The sequence below is a fragment of the Platichthys flesus genome, chromosome 5 (genome assembly GCF_949316205.1).
Source record: "Platichthys flesus chromosome 5, fPlaFle2.1, whole genome shotgun sequence".
NCBI lineage: Eukaryota > Metazoa > Chordata > Actinopteri > Pleuronectiformes > Pleuronectidae > Platichthys > Platichthys flesus.
The window spans coordinates 3,778,555-3,800,738 of record NC_084949.1 but is presented as its reverse complement, the minus strand read 5'-3'; the positions used below and the strand labels follow the sequence as shown (position 1 = coordinate 3,800,738).

The window sequence follows — 22,184 nt, the reverse complement described above, 5'->3', positions numbered from 1 at the left end:
ATGACACATCACTTGAAGTAGAAAGCACTCGGGAATATAATATAGAGCCAATATGCAGCTGCCTTCATGTTAAACTCAGGTCTCTGCGCGAGTACAGCGCTGTTTTCTGGAACTGAACCGAACCCCGCAGTGTTGCTCAGATCGTGTGAGTATAACCAGAGGAACAGTGTCACCTCGCCGGCTCGGACCTCACCTGAATTTTCCCCCAAGAAGGAAAAGCCCTTGACGAGCAGCAGCAAGCCTCCGAACAAGCAGATCTGGATCAACACCAACTCCTTTCGCCTTTTCCGCCTCGCCCGGACCTTCCTCTGGGTCGGCATCCCTTGCGGTGGCCGGTTCCGGAGTCGGACACCCGGCAAAGACATCCCCTCTACCGCTGCCACATCCATGCGGATCCCCGTAGAGAGAGGGAGAAGAAACAGCCTCCTGTGATTCCCAGAGAAGTGACTTCTCTCCCGGGAGCGGATGAGAAAAGTACAGGGGAGGGGTCTGAAGGGAGCAGGGGAGGGGGCGCTTTAAGAATACGGAGAAAAGTTGCCGGGATGATGTGAGGGCTGATCTGTAAACACGCTGCTAAACACGGCGAGATTCAGCCCCGAGGTCGGTCTCCTTCTCATGTCATGATAAAGAAGTGAGGAAGAGGACGACTGCACCAGCTCTCCATGGAGGAGCTGCTGAGCGAGGAGGCAGGGAGACACTGAGGGACAGCGAGAGAGAGAGAGAGAGAGAGAGAGAGAGAGAGAGCGAGAGAGAGGGAGAGCGAGAGAGAGGCACTGAGAGAAAGAGAGAGAGAGGCACTGAGAGAGAGACAGAGCGAGATAAGGGAGAGGGTTGGGTGGACACTGAGTCATAGGTCAATTAAAATTTTGGGGACCTAATATAGACTCCATTCATTTCTAGGAGACTTTCTAGGAGACTGAATTGTAACTTATCCTTAACCTACACATACCCTGACCACTCATACGTTATCCCCAACTGGAAAACTAGCTGTCCCCAAATGTAGCATTTTACACAGACACATACACACTCCATGATTGCAGGTGACATTACATTAACTTGCATTCATTTTGTAAAGACCTAAACTTAACCAGGTCCACTACTTGTCAGACCCTAACCTTAGAGCATGTCTCAGTTGACAATTGAATGATTTATATTAAGGGAACTGGATTTTCGTGCTCATAAAAAAGACAAGTCCCTATAATGACACACAACATTTGTAATGCCAAGACCACATAGACACAACATATACACAATAACAAAGTGAGAAAATACAAAATCTTTATTTCTTTTTAGGGGAAAAATAACTTTAATATATCAAATCAATATTTGTACAAGGACTTTTCTAGCCAAATATCAAGAGCTAAGCTTGAAAGTCAATAAAGCTGTGTTAAAAAGGTTTTTGGTGACGGCTGAGAGGCATTGAAACGGAGCCACGACAGTTAAGTTACAACCCTTAAACCAAAACAAGCTGAAAGAAGCTAAAATGTTCTCTGGGTGTGAGTCAGGTGATTGTTCTAATCAGAAAGAGCCCCAACAAACACAAGGTTTAAATCAAGGTTAGAGGTTGATCAGAGTAAAGTCTTCCCCATAAGCCATGAAACCAGTTGTGATGTGTAGAGTCAGTTTGATAATCAAATCAATGGTTAGTTGTTGCATCGGAAAATGTATTGATTGATTGGTTTTGAGCAGCAAACTATTGTGTGACTTCAAAGTAAGGCCCCCATGAAACAATGTTGATAATATGTCTATAATACATGGCTCAAATACTTAGAACTGGTATGTTCAGATTTACATTTTATTTAACAATACACTAATGGTAAATTAACCCTAAGCATTTCATAGAAGACAGTACTTTGGAGTTTGGCTTTTTTGAAGCAAATGTACTTCCATGATTCTTGCTGTTTTGAGTTCGTACCCTCATGGTTGAATGCACTTATTGGAAGTCACTTGGATAAAAGCGTCAACTAAATAACATGTAATGTAAAAAGTTTGTGAAGAACGATGGTTCGATACCAGTCTCTCCCATTCTGCGTGCTGAAGCGTCGTTGGGCAAGACACTGAACCCCAAATTGCCCCAAGCAGCTGTGCTGGCAGTGTGTGGGTGATGTATGACAGAGAAAGGGCTGCACATAGATGCATTGCATGAATGTGTTTGTGTGAATGGTTGAAAAACTACTGTAAAGCTCTTTGAGTGATCTTTAAAATTAGAAAATCTCTACATAAATACAGACCATTTACAGACCAAAACAGGTCAAAAATATTTTCAATAGAGAGAGCACAAAAATACTGTATATTTCATTATCAATGGGGAATATTCATTAATTCAAGGAGGCGGTGGACTAGTGGCAGAAACTTGGACTATGGGCAGAGAAGGTCTCCTGTTTGTCTCTGGTTCGACTCCATCGAGAGACAACAAAAAGACGAACCGCGATTGATATGTCCAAAAATCCAAGAGGATTCTCCCTACCCTGTCTAGTGCCCCTGAGCAAGGCACCTTACATCTGCTCCCCGTGCGCCGTACATGGTCGCTCACTGCTCTGTGTGTCCTGCACCAGATGGGTCAAAAGCAGAGATTAAATTTCCCTACCTGAATAAGTGTGCCTGTGCATGTCTATGCATGTGTTTGGGACAAATAAATGTATCTTAAACTTAATCTTAATTCTATGTTTCATTTTGATGAGTGTGTTCAACTAAATTTTGATATTTATTTCACAGGGCTCAAATAGTTTGAAAACAATAAAGTCTAAATAAAATGGAGAGGAAAATTGGACGCTGTTGGTTGGGTGTGATTTTCACTGCCCTCTTCTGGGAGTATCTTTTAGTGATAATACTTTACTGTCCAGAAAAATTGCGGTGCACTGCTGAAGAATAAAGTCAACCTTTGTTTGTAAAGCTGCACTGCTTAAATAATCACCTAGGTGGTCATATGGACTGATATCACTCACCCAATCAAGCATACACACACCCGGTGAAAATCAGCCGAGCTCAATAGTGACGCCTTCCAGCCAAACAAGCTCTTCTACAAACAAAAACACTAGATATTTCACTGTCTAAGCCAAAGGTGAAACTATTACCTCTCAACCAGTCGTTTAGTCATAAATAAGAGTTACCATGTTCACTGAAGTGAATGCAGGGAAGTTGCATAGATAAGTTATTTCTAAGAAGTCAATCAACGCAAAGTCTTCAGGACATCAGCCCCCCTGTATCTGAGGAAGTTAACTCAAGCACAAGGGCAGTTGTAGAAGAGGCCCACTTGGCCAGGAAAACAAGGGAGAAGAAACCTTTACAAAACCAATGGTGAACTGGCCTGGAGCTACAGAAAAAGTAAAATGGAAGGCCATCAATGCAGACCTAAGTAATATCTTTGAAGAGATGAAGGACACAGTTGAGACGAAGCTTGAGAAGATGGGTAACATCATCTACGACTAAGGAGTGGAGCATTTTTATCTGATAACACAAAAAATGGAAATCAAGTCCAGAAGACAGCAGGATATGGAACGCTTGGTACAAGAGAGGAGGCAGCTTAAAAAGCAGTTGAAGAAAGCCTCAGAAGAGCAGAAGGGGTAATCAACATACTGCAGGAGAAAATCAGGAGCCGACTGTCAATTTTAGGACGAGCAGAACGCATAAGAACAGCTTGGAAAAGAAAAGAACGGGCAAGAACTTGTTTCTCAAAGACCCCTTCAGGTCCATGAAATCTCTCTTCACCACAAAGAAGGTAGGAACCCTGAGGACATCGAAGCAAGATGTAGAGGAGCACCTGAGACAGGATCCGATAGCTATTCCATCTGATATCCCAACCAACCAGCAGCCAGAACACCAAATGGATGTAAGCTCTCCTTTCGAAATGGAACAAAGTGGAGAACAGAGTGAGGACCGAACAGTTTCCTGAATATTTAATGACAGTGGCATGGGTGTAGGAAACGAAACCCAAAGCTTGGAGCAGTGCTGGAAGAGTTCTAATACCAAAAGAAGAGTAATCTTTCAACATCAGCTAATTTAGGCCCATCAATCTCCTCAATGTTGAAGGCAAGGTCTTCTTTAGAGTCATAGCCCAAAGCCATACAAGCTATCTGGTGAAAAACAAGCTGGTGCATACATCAGTCCAAAACACTGGAATTCCTGGGTTCTCTGGCACGAGCTGTCACATATTGTTAGAGACCTGACCTGATACTCTGGTCCAACAACATGCACTTTGTAGAATTAGAAAAGACACTGGGAGGATCATGTTGATGAAGAGAATGAGAGGGAAAATCTGCCATATGCAGACATGGCTTGTGATTAAAAGGACAGAACACCTGATGACGTTAAGGTACACAACTGAAGATTTGTCTCTGGTGGTCACTTACATCAGATAACATCAACTGGCGGTGGGCATAAATTAGTGCCGTAGAACATACAAGGGATATTCTCCATATTCTCCTATTTTCAATTTTTTTTTATCAGGCATCTAATCTCTAACATCTTCAGGTTAGATGTACTGTGGAATGTTCTCGTTACTCAAGAGCAGTTTGATCAAATGGATTAATTTGACTCGTACCTGCTTGAACGTACCACTTTCTTCATGTGTGTGTTCCCAAAACATATGGACCCCTGTGTGTCTTCCATTTCTGATGATTTGACTGAAACTAAACTTAAGGATAATGACAAATACTTCATGTTGGCCAAGTGGGTTTCTTGATTGTTGGGCCTGAGGTTTCATATAAATAGCACTGGAAACGTTCCAGCAAGCATGGAAAAAGTGGTCAGTGCTCTAAGCAACTGGTTTCATTATGCTTTTTTTTAACCCCTTGCAGTATGTGGCTAAGGCAGACCAAAGAAATGAAGGAGATGTGACTGAGAGCTGCACTTCTAATTTTGGAGAAAATAATCCAAGTTTTTGTGTCCAAATAGCTTCTCTTTATTTTTTAGCATCATTAATTGAAAGCAAAAACCCCAGTGGAAAGCCACATGTGACTGGAGGCCTCAAAGCTGCCGTGAAACCAGGCTCGTCGAACTTGCAAAGCAAGCACGGACTGGGCAAGGAGTTACTAAACAAGATAAATTCCCAACCTCTCAGAGGCACACAAAAGAAAAAAAAAGTGGGAGCAAAGAGGAAGGAGGAGGGGGGGCAACAAATTAAATCCAGTTAAATTGTTTTTCCATAGCCAGTGGGCTTGGCAAAGGACTTGCATACACACACAAGATGTAAGATAAGTAGTTGAGAAGACAACCAGAAACAACGTGGCTTCAGATGTATGAGAATGCCTGGAATTTAACCCACTTTCCCATGTCCGACTGACACCGCGCCCACTCCTACTGCCCTGCCCTGCAGCACAGGGTGTGCGCACAAAGACACACAAACCGCCATACTGGTTTGACATACACAGGTGATTCCATAGATAGACAAACCCTGAACATCTGCCCCACACAACACTCCCTGTTCACACCCCATTACAGCTTTGATCTACTGCAATGGTCTCACACACATACTACATCCTGCTTTTGTAGTAAAACCTGCTTGGCATTGGGATCACAATGCTTTCACTGCAGGGCAGAGCTGCAGTTCTTTATGTTAAAGAAGCTTTGTACTGAGACTGGTTAGCAAGCAGACATATTTGGGTCATGTTGTCTCTCTCCGAGAGGTAGTCCAGGCTGCAGCAGCTCCTCTCACTTTCCTTATGCTCTTCACAACCTGGAGAAACATCAGATCAGCATCAGTGGAGAGCGAGAGGGGGTATGGTAGGCCAGAAATAGCTTGCACTAGAAAGAAAAAAAGTTGGGACAGTGAGATGATCCAGGTGGTGATGCTGAAATGAGAAACAAGCACAAGCATCTTTGCTTTTGCATCACCCAAAACAAGCAAAACAAGCAGTGGAAAACCACAAATGAAAGATAAGCCAGGTTTTGCCTATTGATGTCTTTATACAATAATAAAACGTACATTCAGATCTGCCGAGTGACAGCAGGACAGCATAACATTACAGTAGTAAAACCTGGATGATGTGTTTGTGTGTGTGCCCAGTCACACTGAATGTGAAGCACAGCTGGCTCCTCTCCACAGGTAGAATACAAGTGATCAAGACAAACTCACTCACAGTCACTCAGCTCCTTGACCTGACCCTGTCCCTCCCTGCAGTCAAAACCATCATTCTGTAAGGGGATGAAAAAATTCTCGTTTAGCTTTTGGTTTTCTGGATGTGCAGGGTTGACTGACAGCTTAGCCAGTGCACAAACAACCCCGGTAAACAAATTTCATTTCAGCATCTAACTTATCTAATGTTGATGCCTGCTGTTAGTTTGTAAGCTATTAGACTATCTTACTTGCCTGCAAATTCATTTTAGCAGTGCACTGTCTTGGTGATTGTTAACTAACTTAGCAAGGTAAGGTAAACCAAAAAGACATGTGCCCATGCTTGTAGGACGAGAAGGAGACATTAGTTTAAAAGCTAATGTGGGTTGGTGTTGAAAGCTTTTTGCTTGTTGTGCTGTGTCTAACCATAGACTGTATATAAAGATTGAAGACATCGAAGACCGCTCCCCCTAAACTGAATTGTTAATTTTAAGTAATTCAGTTAAAAACGTTTAATCTGTTCCTTAATGCTACAATAGCGCCGCAACTCCACCTGGCTTCAGATGATGCCATCTTCAGATGATTAGAGCGCAATGTTCATATCCAGGATATTATGGCTTCTAGTGGTACCAAGTGGAGACATTGTCCATTTATATATAAGGTCTATGTGTCTACCAATAAAATATTTTTCCTGTTTACTGACAGATGTTTCTCTCAAAAAACAGAACAGAGCATGTAGTTTACAGAGCCAACACGTGCAGGAGCCAGTTCCGTTAGACCTTAAAACATTGTCTGTTAATATAGGTACAATAACCTTTTAAAATCGATTATACACATGAAGCTATGCCAATCAATGCTTTAATCAATATGGCAAGGCTGTTACATTATCACTGTCCTAATGACCTTTTGACGTTCTCTAAGCCAAGGACTTGGAGCTGAGCTATGCTTCAGGGTCAGTGCCATATCCCTAAGAAGAGATTAGGTGGGGATAGCCGGCTGAGCGTGAGACAAGTAGGAAGAATCTGAAGAGAAAGATGGACAGAGAAAGACAGACAGAGAAAGCAATGTGGACTGAAAAGCAGAAGGAAAGAGACAGAAGGAGAGCACAGAAAGCTGTTGAGGTCTGCTCCATCCCTCTCACATCCTCTTTGTTCCTGTGTTTACACCTAGCCGGCCTTATCTGATCCCCAAGACGAGAGACCTCGTCTTGGAAGGACACAAGTGAGGTGACGATGTTCTGTTACAGGTCAAAAGAATTCTGCTGATTTCCAAAGAGGAAGGAGGACCGTCCTCAATCAGGTGTAAGTCACTGAGGATTAAGGCCTTCCTGAGGAAACTGGGTTCACCATCATGTCCCCGGTACGATAACTGCAATGAAAGAAAACAGAAGTCATGTTGGTCTCTGGCTCTTGTTTATCATGTAATTAATCAATAATATCTTGGACGAATTACTTTTCTGAATGGCAGCCACAATTTAACTCCATTCAGCTGAACAGAAATACATATAAATTAGCTGATAGAAAATATACAGAATTAACCAGTTGACAGTAGCAACTGTAAGTTAGGAGTAATATTTGAAAATAAATGCATGGCTCAGGAAACGTTCACTTTTTTACACTGAAACAGTGACATTTAATAAAGATGACATCATATGATTATAAATTATAGGTTGACCTGACGTAGCTGAAGATATTAAAACGGCTTGTGTGATCTATGCATATTATTTTCTGACATCTTTGTGACTTCTACATGATTTTACTTATTTAACCATCATATGACAGGAGCTAATTTTCTGTTCAATACATGCTTTAGATTGTGATTTACTGAAATATCATAGAAAATCTATTTTGAACTTTGACCGATCAGCTAAAAAGGTGTGGAGATCCACTCCCAAGTAATATTACCACCAAGTTTTGTGCAAATCTAACAATGTGCCGTTGAGTTATTTTGTCCCAAACACAGGGACACAGGGATACAACTTCAGGAATTATGTTTTTTCAAAAGTAACACCCTCTCCCTTTAAATCTGTGAGGGTGGACTTTAATGGACTTTTGGGCCACTTGAAGGCAGTGCTATCAGCACTTGAATCTACATAGTAGTCTATAACCTTTATGAAGTGTTTAGGGCGAAAACATTTTTTCAAAAACACAAATGGCTATTTACACATCCATTGGATCATCAGATTCAAGCAATTTTTTTTAGTTTGGAGTGACTAATGTTCAAACTTAGGCTGATTATTTCCTTTGCTTATAGTTTTCTGTTTATGTGAGCAATAGTGTTAGCCACAAAATAATGAGCTGACTCATGTCCTCCATGCCGCTGAGGGAAACTGCAGAGATGGGTAGCTCTCGTCAGGTTCATCCTTTATATTAACAGTCATTAGACGCAATTCTACATATGAAAAACGTAGATTAGTGCAGCTTCAAAGAAACACTGCCCTTATCCTGACCCACATCTGGGTCCGAAAGGCTGAGACTCCACTGCAGATGATCTGCTCTATTTCTCCAGAGCAGATCATTTGGTGCTGAATAGTTACTTGAATCATAAAACTGATATGGTTTTCAGATTATAGACAGACGAACTGATCACTTTAACCCCTAACATTAGATGTCAGGTGAATAAAAAGGCACAACGCTATGTAAGCAGCCCTTTACATTTTTTTAAATGAAGTTCCATCTACTGTATTAATCAATCCCTGACAGGTCTGGAATATGTGGTAGACTTGCAAACAATTAAAAAGGATTTTTCAATGTGGGTTGAAAATTGCTGACAGCAGAGACCTTCTTGTAAACTGTCAAAATTAGAACAGTGCCGAAGGGACGGAAGGAAGACCAGGAGGGATAATTGAGGAGTCGAGTGTCACAAATTACTCATTCAGAGGAAAAGCGCAAACTGCTCATGTTTAAGTCATGACAAGCAAACCTCAGGGACACAAATTCCCTTTTTAAAATATGCAGTGACAAAGCCAAGCAAGCAGGCCCCCTTGTCTGACATCTCTCTAACATCCAAATTCCCCTCGTCCACCTCTCCTCCCAACACAGCGCATGCGTTTCCAGGAGTGCTGCGTGTGCACTCCCCTGCTGCACAACCCCAGATGAAAAACTAAACAAGTCTCCTGACTTATCAGACATTTTCGTTCGGCTTCTCCTTCTTTCTCATTTCCTCCCTCTTTCTCCCATCTCACCCTTCACTCTGGCTCTCTGTCAGACAGAGACATCTTACGTAACCTGGTCCAGAAGCTTCCATGTCTTGGGGCACATATTTACCCAACATGCACTAGGGGATTACAACGCAGGGCCCCCTGCTGTAAGAGAGTTTGGGACAGGACTACAGGCTTACAAGGGCCTACATGGGAAAGTGTGTGTATCGTTAGAGAACAGACAAGGCTGTACATGAGAAAACAAAAATAAAGCACCACACCTGTAATGGTATCATACGTGTTTCTATGTAACCGACTACATATCTGTGAGAATAGAAGAGCAGAAAGCTTGGTTTTGCAGTTCCACTGCCAGTTTGACGGCGTGTCCGCTAATGTGCATGTCTGTGAGAGAGTTCACACAGGGAGACGAGCTGTGCCACAGGAGCCAGCATCAGCAGCAGCAGCCTCAGCAGGGAGAGCAGAAGGGACATGGAGGGGGCTAACTCATTGCCTCCCGTCTCTATTCTCCCAGAACGCCACTCTTTTTGCACTAGTAAACAAATACTGAAGGCAAATAAGAGCAACCTTAAACCCCTCCTCCTCCTCCTCTTCCAGTCCCCTTCCTCATCCCCGCAATGTGAGCCACAGAACGAGAAACAAACCAGTCTGTGTCTCATGAGCATTGCCGTATTTCACTGCAATGTCAACAATTACAAAGAGAGCAAGCCCAGTCAGGAAAAGAAGATGTGGAAAACAGAGATGGTGAGAAGACGTTAACTGCCTATCACTGCAAATTGCACTGCCACAATGCAACAGTGTAATACATGGGATATAACTATTTTTGGGAACAATTGTATTTGTTGACAGTGCAAAGGAAAATAAAAGAACTGCTATCTCTTGCAAAGAGGCACAGCTGTAAACTATCTGAACATTGTCTCTCAACTGCTCAGGGTTATACAGGATACTTTGAAATACATAATGCTGTGAATATTTACATATATAAATGGTGGTTAGAAGTAAATCAAATAAAGTTATGGAAAAGATATTTTAATATGTAGTATCTGTAGCATCATTAGCTTTATTTTTCTTATACAGGCCTCAGGGCTTTAAAAAAAAGATCTTAATCACTTTAAAAATGTTATTCATTTAAATCATGACAAGACTCCCGGATAGAGTCACAGGATATTTACCACTTGGTACACAAGAAGAACCAGTGGAAAATAATTTCATAAAATATTAAACTTACCATTATTTTGGGCATGTCATTAAATGTATGTATTCTCACGTATGGTATATAAAGCATTATGCAGGATATTGTTCAAACAGTAATTGATAATGTATTCATCTTTAGTCCTGAAAAGTGAATGATCTGACTTGAGAAAATGAACACTATTTTTCTCACTTTATTAAGGCTGCATTATTTTTTATAGTAACAATCAAAGTAATTGTTATTTGCAATGCAAAATGTGTTGCTCTTAGTGATAATCCCACATTAACACCCTGACTCTCCATTTCTTCTTAGCTCTAGAAAGAGAATGTCCCTGCTTTGACTGTTCACTACTTTGTGGTTTCGGTTCATTTTCATTGCTCTCATCAGGCAGCTGTTCTTTGCTTTGATACACCACCTGTATTTTAAGTAACCAGCTCAAAACAACAGATGGATAATGTTAGCAACTTGCTGGTGAACGTTGAGGAGCATTTGGCAGATAAAGAGCCAAATGTATCCTTCAGCAGGTGGTGGAGAGAAACAGTGTGAATATAGAACTTATGGTCATCAGGGGGACAGACACAGTACGAATGAATGACATAACTCTGTCTGCTAGATGTATACCTGCAAATGGTTAACAACACATTAGTTGCAAATCCTTGATAAGGTTATAATATGTCAATGTTTTTTTCTTTTATCTTGTCACATTGACAAAGGGCGAAAGATCAATTAATGCAGCTTTGAATACCGCTAACCTGAACTTTATTGATATGTTACATTATATCAAAAGAAGAAAATATCAAAAAGAAAGAAATACATTTATTACAGCTTGCTAAAAATGTATATATTTTATTTCTTGTCTTCAGTGTTACAGAAATCCAACTTGAGCTATGCTGCAAGAGCAACAGAACGGCTACAAGTTCTGACCTGCCACTGTCACTTCTGTGGGAAAGTGTCTTGAGACAATAATCAGACCCAACTGAGAAAACATAACATTTCCAATAAAATGTACATCATGAAGAGCCAGTCTGAAAGTATATAGTTTTTTCTCAGTGAAGCAGAAATGCTGACATTTTTTTGACATTCCTCTAGCTTTCCTTACAAATCATCCAACATAATGAATTAATCATTAATCTCAACATTAAGTTCTCAGGAATATTAATGACAAACTTGATCCGTTTTGTTGCCAACAAACAATGCGATCTTTCTATCCTAGAACAATTACTTATTAACTAATCAATGGTGACCTCCTGCAGTGCATTACACATTACACGTTTATTACATGACTCACTGATATTTAAGATTTTTCATAATATTTCTAAGCCAATTTAGTTACTCTTTCACAGTCTTGTTAACTTCTAAATCTTATTACATTATTATGTGTGTGTGTATGTGTGTGTGTGTGTGTGTGTGTGTGTGTGTGTGTGAGTGTGTGTGTGTATGTGTGTGTGTGTGTGTGTTTTGGTTTCCTACTTTGGATTCTTACATGTCTGAGTATGTGTAGGTGCAAATGTGCTTGTATATGCAGGTGACATATATATCTTGATAGTAACTGTTTTTATAACTAGTAAAAGTGCCATAAAAGGTAGAGTTAAGACCGATTCAGTTTCTATTTGCTCTCTTTCAGAGAAACCTCAGGTTTACATAATTAAAGACACTTGTGATACTTTAGGGACCTGCAGTCTGGTGGTCTGTACAAATGTGTGCTGGAAGTGTCTCCTTGGCTCCCTCAGCCTGCTCACCTAGGGCTCCCTCTCTGAGGACAAGGCACCCTCTGCTCCACTAGTCGCATTCGGGTCCTGTCGGGAACGTAGGGCGCTCTTCTCCCTGCCTGACTCTGAGGGGCCTTTGGAGCGTGTCTTCTCTTTCCTCTGCTGCTGCTTCTCCTGCTTTGACAGCTGAGGTAAACACAAAGAACAGGAAGGCCTGGTCATAAATAAATTCTTTACATGTACATTATTATCAAGAGATGACGCACAGTTAGCAGTCATCTATGAGACACAGGTCATGAATAATAAATACAAATGCTTTGATTCTTCCATAAAATTGCCCTTAGCAATATTTATGTGCCTCCAGAGGGAGAAAAAGAGTTAAAGAGAAATCCCTATACATGACCGACATCAGAGCGATCCACATCTACTTTCTACTTGCCTCGTGCTTATTCCCATACACATGCCTGAACTCGATGCATCCAGATGTGGCAATCTGATATTTACCATTGATGTTTTAGAAATATATATTTTCTGCTCATTAACATTGTAGCCCAACTAAAATAAGAAATCTTTCTGGTGCATCATTTGAAATGTATGTCATATTTAATTATTTTCTGCCCTTTACTATATCTTAACTGTGGAGAGTGGATAGAGCCAAAACATATTATGTTACAGCCACTATGGTGAAAATGAACGTCTTAAATTCTACTTTTTCCTGCCAATGTGTGTAGTAGAATAGTTTCCCGATATTTAATGGCCTGATACCTGGTTTCTCAATTAGCTTGTTTCTATGAGTAAAGTTTAGTCACAAACCCTAATCCTTACTTTTTTGTTATATTTCGTGAAGACATGTTTTTTTTTTTTTTTCTGGATGTCAAAACTTCTATGTAAATGGGTTTTAAAAGTTAACGCTCAATAGATCCTAAGAAAACTTTACCTTACAATTTTACATTTTTGCCTGATTCATCTTGAATATTTAATGTTGTACAAAAATATTTAAGACTTTTCAAGGGGTTTGTTGCTTGACACTCTCACACTTCTGTCTGAACCGGAGCTGAGTTTGAGAGAATATAACCGACCGACCCAAACCTGAGAGTCATTCTGTTTTAATGTCGACACCAAAGCCCAGCCTGATGTGTTTAATGTTAGCTGAAGCACATAAGATGGTGTTATCCTGTCACGCAGTTGTTGTTACCATGGTTGCAGGTTTTACTGTTTACCCTGATTACACATGTGCACCTTGTAAATGGTTTTGAAAAGGCATTATCTTTTATTCTGTACGCTCACATGCAAAAGTCGGCCTATGTGAACAAACCTTGCTTAACCCAAACTAAAATTTCTGTCCGAGTCCTGTCCACCATCTAATCTTGCTCAGGTCCACTATCCACACTTTGACTAGTGTGCCAGTTTGCGTTTTCTTTCCCTCGTTAAATATATTAAAACCCTCCTCAATCTGTGGCTGCTGGTGGCTCCATGGTCTGAGGCACTAAGCAAGAACACAATGCATCGTGACTTGCACATCATGACCTTTGCAGTGTGTTCAGCTTTCACCTAAAGGTCCCAACATGCATGAGAATTAGCAGATTGAACTGGACAAATATGGAAGAACAAGTCAGCTCCACAGAGCAACACGCCAAATCTGACCAGCCTTTGTGAATACACAGCCACTTCCAATCTCTGCTCGTTTGGAGCTATTCCTGGTCGTCATATGATCACTTCAATGACTCTGTTGTTGTGACTGCATGCACTGCCTCTCACACGCTCCAAAATAGCCCTTCACAATGCCACTCAGTGCCGAAAGTCACTACTCCAATCAAACCCGCTCCTCCTCCTTTTCTCATTGTATTCTTCACGGCTCATGAAACACCACAACAGTAATGAAGAAGTGGGTATGCTGCCCGTCATCCAAAATAGGCCTGTAAACACAGGTGCTAAAACTTTTATGGCTGCTAAGGAAATATTTATGAACTGAATGTCATGTTAAAAATCCAAAGCACTGCATAAGACATTACATTATTCAAAGAGCAACAAAACAATTCTGTGTTATTCCCACTTGAACCCATTAGCATGCTGTTGTATCTGGTGCACAGAAAATACACAAACGTTCAACATCTGAACACAAAATGGACACAGGAGAAAAAAAACTCCAGTCTTTCTTTGCCACGATGCAATCATCACTTGAAACTCTTAAACCAAAACTCTGATTTACGACCTAATCAAATCTTGACCTTACATGGTCAAACATTACATCATTCCTGTGTGTGTTTGGTTTCAGCCCAGATCGCACAAAAGAAAATGCACAAACAGTCAGGTGAACAAACAGAAAAATGCAGATGAGTATCCACAGAGAGCACATCCAAACTGAATGGGTTTCATTCCTGGATAACGCCATTGTTTGCCTGCTCCTTGACCCTGCAGTGGACCAAATCCCTGATTCATGGAAAGAAGGGAACAGTGTCTCTTGGCCGTTGCTTCATCCCCCCCCTGTGCCAAGCTTTGCCTATTGGCTGGCCTTTTATCCCTCATGTTCAGCCTTGGCTTTGGCTGCTCGGCCCCCACAGCAAAACATCCTAAATAGACAAGATTAAAATTCGGAGGACTGCCTAATATCCCTCACTTTGGGCAAGCAAGCCAAGCCCCGAAAAGGGAGAGCAGCCAAAGCCGGACCGAAGCCAACGCATAAGGATGTTGGCTGGGTTCGACGGACATATCAAGAATTGATTCAGAGAGATGAATGTATGAACTTTTTTTCAAATATCTGGAATAAGTAGCTGAGAGACTCGCCCCCTGTTACTGAGAAGGAGAGTTTCATATCCACATCAGTTACCTTATGATCTGTACCTACACTGGTACTGAAAGCCTTTACTGGTGGTTTTATCAGAGAGATGTCTATGGCTGCAACTTACCATTATTATGGTTTTGTTTTATTTACAACCCAATAAGCACAGAACAGCCTTGCAAATATATATTCAAGCGCCACAATGAACCTCACTAAAGACAAAGATTTTTCGATGAATGCAGCGGTTCCCAAACTGGAGGCACAGAGTCATTACAGGGGTAAAAACAGAGCTTAAACAATATAAATCACTGCAGCTCTTTATATTAATTGCCGGAATGGAGCCACCATTAATGTTATTGGTTCCATCTGTGATTTTTGCACTATGGTAAGTCAAAATGTCTGCTACCAGCCAGGGCCTTGTTATGAAGGCGTATTCATCATATTAATTGATTCAGAGCAAGAAACATTGTGTTAGGTCTGATCTGGAGAGAATTAAAAACAGTTATGCTCATAAGCAATTTACTTGCTATACCCAAAACATGAAAATGATTTATGTTATTATAATAGTTTGTCTGGGTATGGTGATCAAAACCAATACAATACCAATATTGCTACTGGTACAGCCAATGATACATTATTTGCACAGTGAGGTAAAGACTACTGACAAAATTAAAAAATGTATTTGGTTCCTTAAAACCGTTAACATTCCCATTAGACCCAGCTTTATGTTTATACTCACTGGAAGACTTAAGCATGATTACAAGTTAATCTTTCATATCTTTATCAAGAGAATGGTGTTTCAGTTTAAGAGCAGACTGATTGATTTCACGTTCATATTTTGTGATGCTTTCGCTCAAAACCAAGAGCTTGCACTCAAATAGCCCCTGCTTGTGATAAGATTTGCTTTGCTTGTGCTCAAACTGTGCGCTTGCAGTTGAGCTTCAGCTCTCTCCTTATACTCACGCTTGCTTCAGTGCGAACTCCGATTTCTCGCCTGCTCTGATATATCGTTCCTTCTGTTCTTCACTTCTTTGAGAGTTCTGTAATGGCTCTGGGCTCATGTACTCTTGTAAGGGACTTGCAAAGAAGTAAAGCTAATGTATCCATAACAAGGGTGGGAAAATTTCATTAGTCTTTTTAACACCTGGATGTCTATTGGTTGAGGAATTTTGACAGACAAAATCCAAACGCAGTAGAAAACTAGAATTACCGCACCACGGTTGTATACCTCTGCCTTATCTTTGAGTCAAAGAGACAACTGGTAACAAGATAAGGTAACTGTGACCTTGACATTTGACCTCCAGGCACCAAAATCCAATCAGTTCATCATTGAGTCCAAGTGACCGTTTGTACCAAACTTGATGACATTCCCTCAAGGCATGCTCAGACGGACTGACGAGTGGACGGTCAGAAGGACGAAAAGTACAGACGGGCGGAAAACCCGAAAACATAATGCCTCCAGCTACTGGCTGTCACTGGAGCAGAGGCATACAAACCAAAAGCAGAGGAGAAATCCAAGAACAGACATTTTACACAGGCACAGAAGCAATGTGAGTGGGGAAAGAATCGCTGGAGCTGAAGTGAAGGCAATCTGAATGCAAGCGCAGTTTGAGCTCTCAAATTGAAACACTAGACTCTTAGATAAAGGGGGAAAAAACATGTTAGAATTAACACATTGAGCATGGCCACTTGTTGGGTATCATTGTGCCAAAGTGCAGCCTCAAAGAGCCACAAGCATGTGTCAAGTGTCTTGTTTGCTCATTCTAAAACATTAACATAATAAAGAGCTGGTCTGAAAGTGTGTTCTATTTCCTATTGAAGCAGGAATATGTAAAAAAAAAACATCCCTGTATCATGACTGTCCAAAAAAGTCATCAAACATAATCATTATCTTATTATTTTCAATGAAAAGTTCATTCCTCACAATAGCATTAATATTATATTCACAAATCTGAGCAGACACTGGATTTCACGTTCCTAATGTTCCCCAAACCTTTTCACCTTTTCCCTAAAGGAATGGAGCATGTGGAAACCCGTCGAGCTGTCAGAGCACCTGTCTGCATTTACTGCAGATGATTTATTAAACTTGGTTACATTTTTCCATTTGAAAAGTGGTTGGACCCTTGATGTATGAGACGCACAGTGCAGTATATCACAGTGAAGAGAGAACAGGAAGAGCTTGCAGAGAGCAGGTCTCCTCCCTAAGAGACAGGTAGGACAGAGGGTGAAATTAAAGTGGCCACAACAAGCTCCACAGAGCCTCCTCATGTGGGCCTGTGCCAATCATCTGTGGCACTCCACACAACACTCGTGCACACAAACACATGCACACGCAGTCACACACACACACACCGAGGTACACTTGACTAACGCAACTGGGAGGATGGCAGCGTCGCCACGGGGGTGACTGAGCGAGGACACAGTGAATCAGTGCCGCTCCACAAGGCTATGGAAGAGGTGACAATTGTGTCGTCATTATTCTTTAGCCAGCAAAGCAAGAAAGCAGAAGCTCATCTGTTGCCACTTTAAAATTTACTGTAATGCCAGGGCTTAATTTTCCAACAATAAAATGCGATTCTTATTAAAAAGGTGTATGTGCTGTGTTTTTATGTTAAACTTTTAAATATCAGTACTGGACTCAAAGATGGGTTGTGCTATGTCATTTGTAAACATATTAATCAAATTAGGTGAGAAGTGATGGAAAATAAATGTAAATTTAAAAACCGACATATTTGGACAATCCATGGTTCAAGTGACTGCACTCAACTAAAAAGCAGATAGCACCATCTAGTGGTTAATTTTTTTTAGAAATAATATCTCTGCTCTAGGAAGAGGAATGACTTTTTGTGCACATTTTAAAGTTGTTTTTCTTTTGTGCAGTTGCAGAATAAATGTAAACTAAAATGTATTTCCAACGTATGCTTTAAAATCTGTCATTAAAAAGGTACCTTCAAAATAATCTGAAATGAAAAGTTCTATTACCTAGTTTTTTTCTCTGAGGTTTAAACCACACCACCAACCATTTTTTTACCCATCAAACTACTTAAAACCTCTCATTTAACAACCTACCAGTTTGGCGTCTTTGGGACCAGCAGGTGAAGTCAGTTCAATGGTAACAGGTCCATCATTTTGTATGTTGACCTGCATGTAGGCTCCAAACTGCCCGTCTAGAAACACAAAATTAAAGACAACACACACAAAGAGATTTAATGGTGCCAGAACATGAAATTAACCAGCAGTAAAAGGCAGTGAATTTGTTGGCAGACGATGCTTCATGAAGACATAGGATAACATGGAGTCTGGAGACATTGGGGACAAAAGATGAAGGTTTTCTACGAGGAGAGGCTTCAACTTTAATATTCTCTTTTCTTCCACTGGCTCCACAAGAATAATGAGAACATCAGCACAATGAAGGCACAGGCCGCAGTGGAAAACTGCTGCATAATCATATTTCTCTTCTGGTGGGTTTTGGGACTAATTAGGAGGCCTTATGCCACTCTTGCTGGGACACGGTGTTCGCCACACCTGCTCCCCGGGGGGCTGACCCAATTCACTGTCACTGCCATTGCATCAAAGCACAGATAATCCACCTCTACCTACCCCTCAATTGCCATAACGCTACACTGAGGTGGGCGCACAGAAAATTAAAGAGCTGGTTCAAACTTATTTGAATTAGCTGTGAACAGAGTCTTGTCACTGTGTTGTCCTGACTGCAACCTCCTGGGACTCGGCACTAACTCTTTTCGTTACACTTTTCACAAAGACTCTTTAAGATCTAACTGTTTTTAACATGAAGATATAAACTACTGCTGTCAATGATTTAATATATATGTACACACACACACACACACACACACACACATATATATAGATATACATGTATGTATGTATGCATGCGTGTGTGTGATGGTTTATGTGTACAGGAAGGCGTTTTTAGTGAATAGAGTTTCTATCTTTTTTTTTCCATATCTGTTTTAGATAATTTGATCTTCCACTGTTTTATTTAGGTCTTATTTTCGAAGTAGTTTTTTTACATTTACTTGTTATTTTGTAACCATGTTTAAAAAAATGCTTTACAAAACAAATTCATATTTTTAGTATTATTATTGAACTGGTCAAGATTTCCAATCATAATCTGTATATCCAATCACTTTGATTGTATTTTATTAATGATAATAAGTCAGTCTATTTAATAGTAAATTTACTTGATCACAACAACAATAATATCAAATTAACAGTTTATATATTCATAAGAACATGAGACAAAGATCATTGACTGTTTGGCCACTCTTCAAGTTCTCACCAGATATATATGAATATATTGAGTAAATAAAAAAAAGAGGTAATCTACTATTAAAACTGCAGTGTATAAGGTCAAACAGCAGCAGGAACGCACGACTGAAGGACTGTAAAAGTATCTACTCACCCTTGATGAGCTCTGGCTTGTAGGTGCTCCTCATGTTCTCCAGGATGCTGTTGTAGAAGGGCTGGGCCAGCTCTGCAGGCATGGCTGAGTGGAAGTCTGGCTTGTTGCCCTTCAGTATACACTGCAGAGTGAACTGGCTGACACACAGCACCTCGAAGTCCCTGTCCATGACGCTTTTGCTCCAGGCTCGGCCGTTCTCGTCTTCAAACAGCCGCAGGTTCAGGATCTTGCGTACTCTGATAACAAGAGGAGAATGAGAGGAAGGAGTGTGAGCTGCAGTGAATCATCCAGATCTGTCTATTATGAGACTTTAAGAATAACTGTGATCAATCTAATCAAAACCGGCAGGGAACTTAAGGCCCCAGTGGATTTGCAATGTAATGTATACTATAACTGCTGAACATACAGAAAGTTTTAATTTGTATATTATTTGTATTGTCTTAAACAGTATATCTTAAACAATTAAGTTACCTTTATTGTTTGTCAAAGTTGTAATAATTTAATTCACGTGTGAACATTTATACTAAGCTCCCAAGCTACTAAGGATGAATATTGACAGGTTTTCAAATGCATTTTAAGTGGCATGTTGTATTTGTACTCAGTCTTCAGATTCATACAATTTTAATTTGTGAAACGTGCATAAACTGTGTTATCATACCCACTGTATACGAAATGTGCATTAATTTCAGTTTTTAATATTATTCCTGATGCATTATCATGGCCACAGCAATTTGATGTTGTGTCCTGTTAATATGGAGTTAATTCTAACAATTTGATATACTAGTATATATGCTGTATGACAATGAATGGCCTTTATAGGTTTCTCTGTGCAATCTTAATTTGCAATCTAACTACAGGAGCCTTTTGAAATGAGTGAATTCTGCGAATATGTTTCCTTTTGCCATAGTGTGAAGAATAAATATAAAGTAGCATAACATGAGTACTGTGGATGAGTGAATGAAACTCCACAACTGGAACCTCCATGCCACACTGATACCACCCTTTGAACACAGCAGTGATGGTTTGTGATCCAGTCAGGGTGCTGGTCCCACACACACTCACATGTAGTCAGCATCCTTCTGGGTGTCCTCCACAGACACACCCAGCAGGACACACAGTCCTCGGCCTATCGAGCTGACCTGCTCCTCTCCCACTGCAGGAATACACACAGAGGGAATGAAGAGCTGAATAGATGAATGACAGGAAGTAGCAGTGAGACCACCAGACACACAGAAGACACTTGTTGGTGCAGTGATCGAGCCTGTTTCCTCTGTCTGGACTCTGGTTTCTCACAGACACGCCTGACAGCCTCTCTGGCCCACGTCTCACTTAGCTGCAGGTGCTAATGCTAACGCCGCTAGCCGCAGCTGACGTGTAGGGCCAGCGGGCTTTCTTCATGAAAGTTGTTAGCCTCGGCTAACTAAACTTAGCATGACACTTTCATTCAGCTGGAGAAAAGCATGTTACCTGTCACAGTCGCCTTGGTAACCCTCTGCACGATCGCTCTCATTGTTTTGCTGTTGGAGGAACACACACGTGAACAACTTCCCAGCTATCGCCATCTAGCGGCAGCAGCGCGCAGAACACTTCCTCTACTGGGACAGGCCTGTGAGAGAAACTGACTCAGACTCAGGAGGCGGAACTGAACCTCTTGCTTTCACTTTGTTAAGCTCTACGTCATTTATCCTTTTCCTCACTACATCGCAATGTTGTAAAACCTTTGATCTTTTATCACACAGCCAGGGGCGGATCCAGGGGGACACTGGTCCCTGCTGAAATCTGAGTGGCCCCTGAAATGTCCCTGTCCTGTCATTAGTTTTAATTTTCAAAGCTTTTCGACACATTTTGCTTGAACTAGGACACATTTTCAAGTTATATTCAATGATATGTGTCGTTGCTCCAAGATATAGAGCTATTACAGTAATCAAGGAATGTCTTAAATGTGCATCTGACAGATTTAGCAATGCGCGTCGCACGATGATGTGCTGTGATGATGTGCGCAGCAGAATGATGTGCGCCAAACGATCATGCCGCAGGATGATTTTTGCCGCAGGATGATGTGTGGTGATGATGATATGCGCAGAAGGATGATGTGCGCCGCATGATGTGCGCTGCAGGATGATGTGCGCTGCAGGATGATGTGCGGTGATGATGTGCGCAGCAGGATGATGTGCAGTGATGATGTGCGCAGCAGGATGATGTGCGCTGCATGAAGATGTGCTCCGCAGGATGATGTGCACCGATGTGAGGTGATGATGATATGCGCCGCAGGACGATGTTTGCCACACGATGATGTCCGCCGCAGGATGATGTTCGCGCATGATGATGTGCGGTGATGATGTGCTGCAGGATGATGTGCGCCGCAAGATGATATGCGCTGAAGGATGATGTGCGCCACAGGATGATGTGCACCGCAAGATGATGAGCGCCACAGGAAGATGGGCGTCGATGAGCGCCCCAGGATGATGTGCCGCAGGATGATGTGCGCTGCAGGATGATGTGCGCTGCAGGATGATGTGCGCTGCAAGATGATGTGCGCAGCAGGATGATTTGCTGTGATGATATGCGCAGCAGGATGATGTGGAGTGATGAGGTGGCAGCAGGATGATGTGTGCTGCATGATGATGTGCACTGCAGGATGATGTGCGCCGCAAGATGATGTGAGGTGATGATGATATGCGCCGCAGGATGATGTGCGGTGATGATGATATGCGCCGCAGGATGATGTGCGGTGATGATGTGCCGCAGGATGATGTGCGCTGCACGATGATGTGTGCTGCAGGATGAAGTGCGCCACAGGATGATGTGCGCTGCACGATGATGTGCGGTGATGATGTGCCGCAGGATGATGTGCGCTGCACGATGATGT

General features: G+C 41.5%; 2 protein-coding genes across 4 annotated transcripts in view; both read right to left on the bottom strand.

Annotated features, from left to right (window-relative positions):
• The window catches only part of LOC133953561 (sodium/potassium/calcium exchanger 3-like), a 42,851-nt gene extending 41,670 nt beyond the window's left edge, over window positions 1-1,181 (bottom strand). Inside the window, exon 1 of the mRNA XM_062387522.1 lies at window positions 194-1,181. Coding sequence (XP_062243506.1) covers window positions 194-389 — 196 coding nt within the window. The 5' untranslated portion in view covers window positions 390-1,181. The remainder of the gene's footprint in view (window positions 1-193) is intronic.
• Window positions 1,182-1,264: 83 nt separating this feature from the next.
• On the bottom strand, window positions 1,265-20,903 carry dtd1 (D-aminoacyl-tRNA deacylase 1). Of its 3 annotated transcripts, XM_062387523.1 has the most exons (6): window positions 20,783-20,903; window positions 20,378-20,468; window positions 19,316-19,551; window positions 17,959-18,056; window positions 12,141-12,296; window positions 1,265-7,420 (listed from the first exon to the last, which is right to left on the bottom strand). In XM_062387523.1, the coding sequence occupies exons 1-5, from the start codon at window positions 20,823-20,825 to the stop codon at window positions 12,141-12,143; spliced, it is 624 nt and encodes a 207-aa protein (XP_062243507.1). In that variant the 5' UTR covers window positions 20,826-20,903; the 3' UTR covers window positions 1,265-7,420. The 3 variants fall into 3 exon arrangements, with proteins under 3 accessions (XP_062243507.1, XP_062243509.1, XP_062243508.1); XM_062387525.1 differs by lacking the exon at window positions 20,378-20,468; XM_062387524.1 differs by lacking the exon at window positions 1,265-7,420 and having other exon boundaries at window positions 11,144-12,296.
• Between the last annotated feature and the right edge of the window lie 1,281 nt (window positions 20,904-22,184).

Bases quoted from the DNA above. Each gene is read 5' to 3' on its own strand.
- dtd1 (XM_062387523.1), bottom strand. From the start codon at position 20,825: ATGAGAGCGATCGTGCAGAGGGTTACCAAGGCGACTGTGACAG. The intron at 19,552-20,377 runs GTGAGTGTGTGT...TCTTGTTATCAG, and splicing joins CAGAAGGATGCTGACTACAT to AGTACGCAAGATCCTGAACC. The intron at 12,297-17,958 runs GTAGGTTGTTAA...TGTTTACCTCAG, and splicing joins GTCCCAAAGACGCCAAACTG to CTGTCAAAGCAGGAGAAGCA.